Genomic DNA, 10,485 nt, shown 5'->3' with positions numbered 1-10,485 from the left:
CAATGCAAGACGATTTCATAAAAGACGAATTGACAAATGCAATATAGAATTGTATAAAGTTAATCAAACAACCTAATTTATGTAATAAATAATTGCATATAAAGAATATAGTTTCAGACAAGACGGATAGCATACACCAACAACTCTTCTCAGCTGATAGAGTAAAAAAAAAAAAACATTGAGAGAAATATTTTCACTTCTTTATTTCTTGGAGGACAAGGTAATACACCGTAATGCAATACGCTTCGTGATTGACCGAGTGGTAAACCTATCCACTCTCCAACCAACAGGATGCAAGTTCGAATCCTGCTTTGGGCATAGTGTTTGTGATTGTTTTAGGTGGTAGTTGAATTTTCTCACCGAGGGTAAGACCACCTTCCACTCGTAGGAGGCCAGAAGTAACTTGGAAGAATCCTGATATTTGGTCTAGAGAAGAGGGTGTCCAGACCAGGTAAAAATGAATAAAGATAATTAAAAATTATTAAAAAAATAAACCCAACCACCTCTATTAGCCATAAGGAGTATGCGACGCCGTTTTAGTGCTATTTAACTTTTGGAAACGGCAGGGAGGGTGGCGTTCTAGAAACAAAAATCATGATCTTCCACCCACAGTACCAATAGTTTACAATCTTTGGTGGGAGGGAAGTGGGAGTTGCATAAAAAATGGATTTTAGCTTCGCTTGCAGTAGTGGAAAAATGATCAGGTGACTTGCAAGCCTAAATGAAGAAAGTAATCTCAAGCATCTTGCAAATAACACTGCTTGATTCCTGTATGCTTGCAGCTGCTAAAATAGCATATTCTTCAGTTGAATGCAGACATATGCTTCAATGGAAATTTCCTCTTCTCTTCACATGTAATTACTAGAAAAAGGGTGACATGTGTTTGTTTGATGTGATTGAAACTACTGTCGAAGTAAATGATATAGTGCAAGTCTAATAAATGAGTATGCTCTCCGACTGCTCACCTTTTCTTTTTTCTGGGAACGTGGCATGAGTAGTGTATTTCTTTGCCACATAGGAGTTGATCAGTTTTAACCTATTTCTCCAACTTTATGAAACATGCAGAGCTTAAAAACGTGGAACACTGGGTTGCTGTCATGTTCTGTGGTATTACTCATGCTTTATCCTAGGTCGGTGGCAGTAGACTTTTAATGAAAGCAGACAAAACCTGGTGTAAGATTAATCCTTGATTTCTGTTACATAGTGTGACGATCCTAAACATTTGCGAAGCTTCATTGACGTTTCTTACAGAACAGTTATGATCAGTATAAGGCATTTTTGTTTGTTGCCAAACTACTTGATGGCCCGTGGTAGCTGTATGGGATAAATAGGCTATTGACAATTAAGAAATAGTGTTCGAACATAATGTCATCTGGAAATGTTGTCACACTGTTCATGACTACTTTTCGTTCTTTTGTCACAAAATATCACCGACTTTTAAATGCCTTCTTTCCTTCCTCTGTTATAACACATATTAACTTGTAAATGCGTAAAATGTAAATAATATGGAGTTTTGTCTTTACATTTTCCATATACATTCTGTTCTGTAGCTTCAGCAATTACTGTCATTTTTGAAGATATTGTAATTAAATTCTTTCTGTATTTAGCAGTGTTCTAATCTGATTATTTTAAAGAAAATATTTCAACTTCGTGATGTGCATCGTCCTATACGAATCCCACTTCCTTCTCTTCCACTGTCACGGTATCGTCCTCTCCCTCCTTCCCCATACACACACTATAAAATTTTTGGAAAAATCTTAGATGTTTGTGTATCACGTATTCTCCGTTGTAATATTGTAATGAATTTTAATTGTTATAGGGTTGTATTCTGATTATTTACATAATTTGATAATCCAAGTAATAATTTACTATATTTTTAATAATTCAAATTAGTATATCATTATAAATACTTTATTAATTCTTACTCATCAAGCGAACCTTTCGTACCTTACATCGATTTGTTTCACTATTTTAAGCGCCATCTAGTGTAAATAAATCGGTAAACCACCATACCATCATATTTCGTACGCATGCTCGAAAAAGATAGCGCCCAAAAGCTGGTCATGGCGTCCAAAGCGTCTTCGATAGTTGATACACGAGCAGAACTAGCTGAATTAGTTAAACGAAGAGCAGAGATCGCAGTAAGTAGCTATTTTAAAGCAGCAACATAAGTTATTGTTTTGTAATGTTAGTAAGGCAATGATAATTACAATGCACCTCACTGTTAAGCATTCTTTCAAATGATGACCTTCCTTTAAATTTTCTGACTATATGCTTCCTGTTGTTAAGCCTAATAATTTTTTTTTCTTTGATGATGTGTAGGTACTGGTAGTCGCAGCGTCATCTAGTGGCAGTTTACAGATTATGTATAAACTATTTTATTTTAATAATATAGGGATTTAACGCATGAAAATATTAAATATAACGTATATTTAATAATACATACATAAAAAAAACATTTAAAAATACATAATAATGCGAATTTAAATAATGAAAGTATTAAGGAGAGCGTGCTGATTTTACGAACTAAGTATATTCTCAAAAGTATGCCCTTGAGTTCATGGTATGTTTGCTAATACCGGATTTTAAAATTTATTTGTTATTTTTTATTGGTCATAGTATATCTTATTTAGCCAGTCTGGTTAATCGTGCGGATTCTAGTATGACATTGAATATTTGGGTTTTTTGGTGGTGGATGTTCATTGCCCATTGTGAGACCACTGCCACTTTGCTTGTTTGAGGCCTTCAGTGATTTAAAAGTTCTCTGCTCTCCAGATGCTCAGGTCAGATAATCCAGAGTTTTTGGATTATCTGACCTGAGCCAATCCATGATCCTAATGTGCTGTAGGTTTATTTCTCTTGCATATCCGTGGAGTTGAAAGACTATATGGATATGCAAGAGAAATAAACCTACAATAACCATTATTCATATAATATGTATTATGCTTCTACTTGAATTAATTCACTGACTTTGGCAATTTTGGTTTCTCCAAGTAAAATATGTAGTCCACAACTTTCTCCCTTATCCAATTTTCTAGGAGAATGATGACTCCTTGTTCTCTTCCTTGTCATATATTGAAATATTTTTTTCTCCATGAAGCCTACAGAACTTCTTTAGTAACCTGTTTCTGTCATATACCTTATTTTTCACCCATCAACCTATAAATCTTCAGTCTGTATTCATATAGAACATTTCACAGACATGTTGCTAGCTTGTTCACTTGCCTTTGTGTCCTCTTCATCATTCCCACAGATAATCTGATGAGCTATTTTCACCATTTTGCAATATTATTATTATTATTATTATTATTATTACATCTCCAGGGAGTCCAAAGACTCATCGAGGGAGGGCACCTACTCTACAGCTCACTGTCTTCACCACTCAATCCACCAACTACAATGAACCACAACTACCATCATCATTACACCAATGCCATCTATTGCCCACCACCACCACCACTAGCATTTTTGCAGACAATTACAAACATCCATGCCCATGGCGGGATTTGAACCCGCATTCTTTTTGGAGCAGATATGCTAACCACTTGGTTTTTTCAACCCAAAGTGTACAAACTTATACTTTGCAGTATCCACTGATCTGTTGGATTCATCAACTACTTTATCACCAACTTCATATCCATTCCCTTTTGCTCCAATTTATATAACAGTTTCTTGTGGTATCTTGTTGAATGCCTTTTAAGTCCAGCAATCACATCATATAGCCATTTCTTTACCCAGCTGAATTCTCACTTTTTTTTTTTTTTAATAATAATAAAAGGTGAGTAAATACCATGGCAAAATGTACCCATCAACCCATTCCTGAATTCTGCCTTTGACTAACTTCTCCAGTACCTTTACCACCATTCCTGAGGTATTGATTCATTTATAATTGGTTACCTCTTGGAACCTCCTTTATGCAGCAGAAGTAGTTTGTCCTGCCCTCTTTCCACTTCCTTCTCATCCTACCAGACATGAGTAAATTAAACAGTCTCAGGAGCATAATTCTTGAGCTGATATCTTATCTAATTCAGTGAATATTTTCACCTTAAGATTCTGCACTATCCTAAGTATCTCAAATTCATCTATTTTTAGATCAGTCCCTGTGACATCTCGTGCTCCACTATCTCCATTTGAATGGTGATAGTGGAGGTAAAGGGATCACTCATTAACTCTCCTATTCTTCTTCTGTAACCTCCCAGCTATCAACAGTCATTAAAATTATCTTTCCATAGTCATTCTTCCTTCCATTTACCACTAGGGGTTGTTGTATTCACGAGGAAAATTATAAGGAATACCATTTGAAAAAATAAAGGACTTTGGAATGAAGAGAGAGAAGTTGGTTCAAGAAGTTGAAGCTGAATACAGCTGAACTCTGTATTTTGGTGCTGACCAGCAGCTGTCTGTTTTTATACACAATCAGTTGGAGGAAAGCAGAGGAATTATAGTGGCAAGTTCAGTGTCTGCTCAAAGAGTGAAGTAATTGCCCCTTAATGGCTTTTTTTATTATTTTTGGATGAAGTAATAGCATTAAGGTTAGTTTTGATAGTTACGTTTTATTTTCCTTTTTAAGATCAGGCTGGATAAATTTTAAGATTGTTTCCTTCATGTTGGATGGATTCATTGATGAGTATGATATCTTGTAAAGGTAGTACAGGATGGGTGTTAATTTTAAAGTACAAGATTTAGTAAAACTGGAGGGATACCTTGTGCTAGAGGACTTATTAGTATCAAGACTGCTGAGGAAGTTGTATTTATAAAACAGCGGGAGATTTGCCATGATCATATAAACAAGAGTTGGAGGAAAAGACTGTCAAGAGCTGCTTATCTTTCAGAGATATTACTGTTGTGCTATCAGAAAGTGGGCTGGTGGAGAAATGTGGAAGAGCAAAAGTTCTGTCCAACAACTTGCAAGGAGACCAGAAGGAACAATTGTCATTTGAGCAGAAGACAAGCATAGTGCATTTGGCCATTACAAAGCATTGAAGATTTTCTTTTACAATTGTTATGAGTTGTAGTGTAAGCCATTAAATTTGTTTTATTTCTTAGACAGTTTACAATTGTTGGAGTTTGTTGGACCAGGACTTTAATAACAGTGGGGTGTTTTGAGTGAAATATGGAATAAAGGCACTTATTATAGCAGGAATAACTTCAGTTATTTTATCAGAGCAAGTGCTTAAATCTGGAGATTGGATGTAGTGAGTATTTTACCTTGGGTATAATAAATGTTAAAGATACCAAGCCATTTTAAACCTGGTTTTACTCCATTTCCCAAGTAAGCAAACAGACAAAAGTCAAGTTTGCGCCTGCAAGTGTTGCAAGCCTAGCTGATCCTGCAAGTAGTGCAAGACCAAGGCAACTCATGGTAAAAATAGAATAAGCTCTGATCACTAATCTTAATATTTACCCTTAATGCAAAGCACATCTCCTGGAAAAGATATATGATGCTTTGTATTAAAGGCAAGGGAGCCACTACCCAGACCGGTTTCGACCTTTATTGAGGTCTCATCAGTGGGAGCCAGGCTAGAAATACTAAGATTTTAGTAATACAGAACTTATAAGTATTTTACCAGATTATAAGTATTTTTATACTTGTAAAGTATAAAAAATTTTAGCTTATAATTATTTATATCTCCTCCTGAGATTTTTATTTAATAAGGTTAAAACACCTTATGGTAACTTGTTCTGGTAAAATACTTATAAGCTCTGTATTACTAAAATCTTGGTATTTCTAGCCTGGCTCCCACTGATGAGACCTCAGTAAAGGTCGAAACCGGTCCGGGTAGTGGCCCCCTTGCCTTTAATACAAAGCATCATATATCTCCTCCAGGCGATGTGCTTTGCATTAAGGGTAAATATTAAAATTAGTGATCAGAGCTTATTCTATTTTTACCATGAGTTGCCTTGGTCTTGCACTACTTGCAGGATCAGCTAGACTTGCAACACTTGCAGGCGCAAACTTGACTTGTTTGTCTGTTTGCTTACTTGGGAAATGAAGTAAAACCAGTTTTAAAATAGCTTGGTATCTTTAACATCTGGAGATTGGAAACAGTAATCAGAAGCTCTGGTAGTAAGGCTTATACATTGGCTATTCATAACTGTATTTTTAAAGGAAATACAATCTAATATTAACTAAAATAATTTTAATTAATATTCCAATATTCTGTCAAAATCAAATTGCCATCATCAGGGAACAAAATTTTCTGCGTTCTCACAGGATTACGGCAAAGCGCTGTCTTCACAGCCCCTCACAAGTTATTGCATCCTAACGCAGTGGTGTTGATGTGTCTTTGACAGTCAGATAAGTCTTCTATAACATTATAACAGTTAATAGTCCTATACACAACCATAATATTGATCCAGAGTGTTTTTAGTGTGTTGATAATAACCGGTGGCTATATTCCAACCTTGTGAAGTGCTGTTACAGCTATATGGTTTGCATAATCTCCCCTACTACATGTTAACTCATACAGCTAAACTCTCTCTCTACTGATAAACATGCAAATGCTGTAAATTAAAGATTCCATGAAATTATATTCTTGATTTCTTCCTTTATTCAAGTGTAAGCAAACACAGTTTCCATGTGAAGTATCTTTATGACTGGGCTACTTGTATATGGTCTGTGTGTGTGTGTGTGGGGGGGGAACTAATGACTTCACATGAATGTGAAAGTTTTTTCCTATGGTTATACTATAAATTAAAGATGCCAAGAAAAATTATATTCTTGGTTTTCTGTTATCCAAATGTAAGCAAACAAAGTTTGCTCATGAAGTATCTTTATGACTGGGCTACTGTATATGTGTGTATGGGAGGGGGGGAGACTGATGACTTCACAGTTCCCTTAGTGCCATATGCATAGCATTTTATATGTCTGTAAGGATGTGTGCCTTGCATTATGGAATACTAGGCAATTGATGTGAAGTCATTATCCCTCTATATACAAGTAGTCCAGTCATGAAGATACTTCATGTGTGTGTGTAAACACATAACACATACAGTCTTGCCATAAACACTGTTACAACTTCTGCACAACCCCCATGCTGCCCACAGAATTGCATTGGTACAGCCAACATTTGCATCATTGAAAGTTTTTTCGCTTGGTTATATACTATAAATTCAAGATGCCAAGAAATTATATTCTTAGTTTCATCCTTTATCCAAGTGTTTGCTTACACTTGGATAAATGGATAAAGGATGAAACTAAGAATATAATTTCTTGGCATCTTGAATTTATAGTATATAACCAAGCGAAAAAACTTTCAATGATGCAAATGTTGGCTGTACTAATGCAATTCTGTGGGCAGCATGGGGGTTGTGCAGAAGTTGTAACAGTGTTTATGGCAAGACTGTATGTGTTATGTGTTTACACACACACACTGTCCTTCATTCACTACTCAACTATAAGTTGCATACCATTCCTCCTGCATAACCTATGTATTGTCTCATTTGTAATCATAGTCTTTCTTCTCAACTCGCCTCTGTCATACCATGGCAGCCCCATAGTCTTTGTTGTTTCACTTTTGCTCATTCCAGCAACTCTTTCACATCTCACTTACCACAGTTATTACTTGCCAAATCATTTGTATATCTCAAAAACAATTTCCTTCACTCCCATCCATCCTAACAACCTTATAACATCCTTAATCATCACACCTGGAAAAACAAATTTTCATTTTGCTTTCATCAGTCACTCCTTTTATCATAGAATCGGCATATAAAACTCTCCTTATTTACCCATTTTGCTAGTTCATACTCTCTCACCACTCGACAGATGTTTTTCCAGTTGTTCAAACTCACCTTTCATTTTGTGAATTATGTTAGTATCGAATCTCTTATCTTCACATGATTCTCCTCATGTTGCACTCCTTCTGTCTTTCTGTCAATAGCTTTTACATTGTTTTTACTCACTTTCACTGCTTTACTGCTGCTTGCAGTCTTGCTGACTCACATTGTCCTGATTTTGTTGTTCAATACTTTCCTGTCATACTTCTTACACTCCTCACACTTTTAAAAATATGGGAAGAGTAAGTTTAGAACCTTTCTGTGGCTATTAAGCAAGAGTTTCATAAGAAAAGAATGAAAGAATATTGTAAGAGTAAAGATGACAAGAGTTATAAAATATATAAAGCATAATCCAGAATAGTTAAGAGTATTGTTAGGAAAGCTAAGTCATAGTATGAACAGAAATTGGCTATGCAGGCTAAAGGTAACCCAAAAAAATTTTGTTATGCTTATAGTAAATGAAAAAATGAATGTGGAAAAAGAACTTTACTGAATACAGATGGTACCCTTCTGTCAGAACTAATGTGATTGTTTAATGAGTGCTCACTTTGCTAAGATCTATCAATCAGGCTTATGTAACATGATGCACAGTGCTACCATTACATTCGATGAAGAGATACAGGTGCATGAGAAAGATCCAAGAGCTATTGCATAACATGGATAAGAATTCATCAGTAGGGACAAATATGATATCAATATGCCAAAGGAACAGGAAAGAATCTAGAGGAATGGTAGGAACATATGTGAGTCCTGTTGTACAATGGTGATGGAAAAAATTGATGCCTAACTACTGATCTATTAGTATCTCTGGAGTGGATGTGAAGATTTTAGAGAAATTAAGAAATTGCAAAGAGATATGGGCTGACAGACAACTATACTTTGCAAGAAAGAGCATGGATTTACTAAAAGGTTGTCATGTCTGAGGAATATGCTCATATTTTATAATATGGCTAAGTTGAGAGTACATAAGAGGATATACTGTTGGACTTTGGTAAGGTGTTTGATAGGATACCACATGAAAGATTATGGCATAGAATGGAGAATATAAGCTATTGATTTAGATAAGTAGGTAGGTGATAGACAGTATCAGAAATATGTATGTGCTCCAGATTTTAGATTATGTAGACATTGCTTGTATTATTAATTAATATGATGAATGAAAGCACCCCCCCCCCAACTCAACATCAGAGTTAAAGATCGGTACAATCAACATAAGAAGCCTGAATGGCAAAGAAATGGAGCTAGCTGAGGAATTACATAAGTACCAGATCGACATAATTGAGATGACTGAAACAAAAAAGACAAAAACTGGTGAGATCTTTCTGAGCAATAAATACAAAATGTTATATTCAGGCAACAACAATCAAGGAAAAGAAGAAGTAGCCATAATATTCAACACTAAATACGAGGCTAATCTTCTTGAATGGCAGGCAGTCTCAAGTAGAGTGATGTGGGCAAATATCAGAATGGAGAATTGGACAATGAGACTTATTTGTGCATATGGTCCCATAGACGGTTCTACTAAGGAAGAAGTGGAGGAATTTTTTGATGCTTTAGAAAAAGCAGCTGACACAATGAAAAAGGAAAAGTTGGTCCTTGTTGGAGATCTAAATAGCAAAGTAGGATATGATTGTCAGACATACAAAAATATTTTGGGAAAATTTGAAGAAAAGAGCAAAGCTAATAATAATGGCAAATACCTGTTGGATTTCTGCTCAGGACATGGACTGGTTATTACTAACACCATGTTCCAACATAAAAATGTGCACAAATTCACATGGAGAAAAGAGGCAAGGAATAAGAAAAGTCTCATTGACTATGTTATTGTTGATAGTGATGTTTTCTCCCTGGTGCAGGACACCAGAGTGTACAGAGGATTTGAAATTGAGAGCAAGATAAAACTGAATTTCATATTGAAAAGAATAACATGTAAGAAAGTTTTAAAGTGAATAAAAGTTGAGCAGCTCTCAGATGTGAGCTGTAGACTAAAATACACAAAGCTTATTGAAAAAAAAATTAAAGAGTTTGAGAACAGGAACCAAACCATGGAGATTCAGTGGCAAGCCTTGAAGAAAACCCTGATTGATTCAGCCAGAGAGCCATGTGGTTTCCTTCACATGCCTCTTTAACAGGAAGTTAAAGAGGCAGTGAAGGAAAAGAAGAAAGCATATCAAAAGTTCTTGGCAAATAAGTCAGCTTGTGCTCTTAGAGAATACAGAGGCAAATGTAAGAAAGCTAAAAATTGTGTAAAACTAGCTAAACAAAAGTCATGGGAAGACTTTGGCAAGAACATAGAAAATAAATATCAAGAAGGTGGCAAAATATTCTTGAGGTTGTTTAAGAATCTCAGAAATGAAGGAAAGAGTGCTGTAAAAGGAATTAGAGATGATAAAGGTGACATGGAAACAGGAGAAAAAAAGATATCCTTGAAGTATGGAGTAATTACTTTGAAAAACTGCTAAATGAAACAAGCAGTGATGACAGCAAAGTGGTAAAAAACACTGACCAGGCATGCAGTCAGGAATACATATCCATACTTGAAGTAGAAAAAACTATCAAAGGCCTGAAATGTGAAAAGGCAGCAGGAGTAGATGATATTCGACCAGAAATGCTGAAATATGGTGGTATAAAAGTCTTACAGTGGCTGCACTGCATAGTTCAAAAGGCCTGGACAGAGGGACAAATTCCTGATAATTGGAGTAGAGC

General features: G+C 35.6%; 1 protein-coding gene across 3 annotated transcripts in view; it reads left to right on the top strand.

The window, feature by feature from the left end:
- Window positions 1-1,987: 1,987 nt before the first annotated feature.
- Eaf6 (chromatin modification-related protein EAF6/MEAF6) overlaps window positions 1,988-10,485 on the top strand; it is a 140,607-nt gene continuing 132,109 nt past the window's right edge. For 2 of the 3 annotated variants that reach the window (XM_090409513.1, XM_090409512.1), the window contains exon 1: window positions 1,992-2,141. In XM_090409513.1, coding sequence (XP_090265639.1) covers window positions 2,031-2,141 — 111 coding nt within the window. In that variant the 5' untranslated portion in view covers window positions 1,992-2,030. Of the gene's footprint in view, window positions 2,142-10,485 lie in introns of all 3 variants that reach the window. The other variant, XM_090409511.1, reaches the window with a different exon arrangement.

This window comes from Typopeltis vanoorti, chromosome 19 (assembly GCF_054136105.1).
Source record: "Typopeltis vanoorti isolate ZY-2024b chromosome 19, IOZ_Tvanoo_1.0, whole genome shotgun sequence".
In the NCBI taxonomy this organism is placed as follows: domain Eukaryota; kingdom Metazoa; phylum Arthropoda; class Arachnida; order Uropygi; family Thelyphonidae; genus Typopeltis; species Typopeltis vanoorti.
This window is presented reverse-complemented; position numbering and strand designations above follow the sequence as displayed.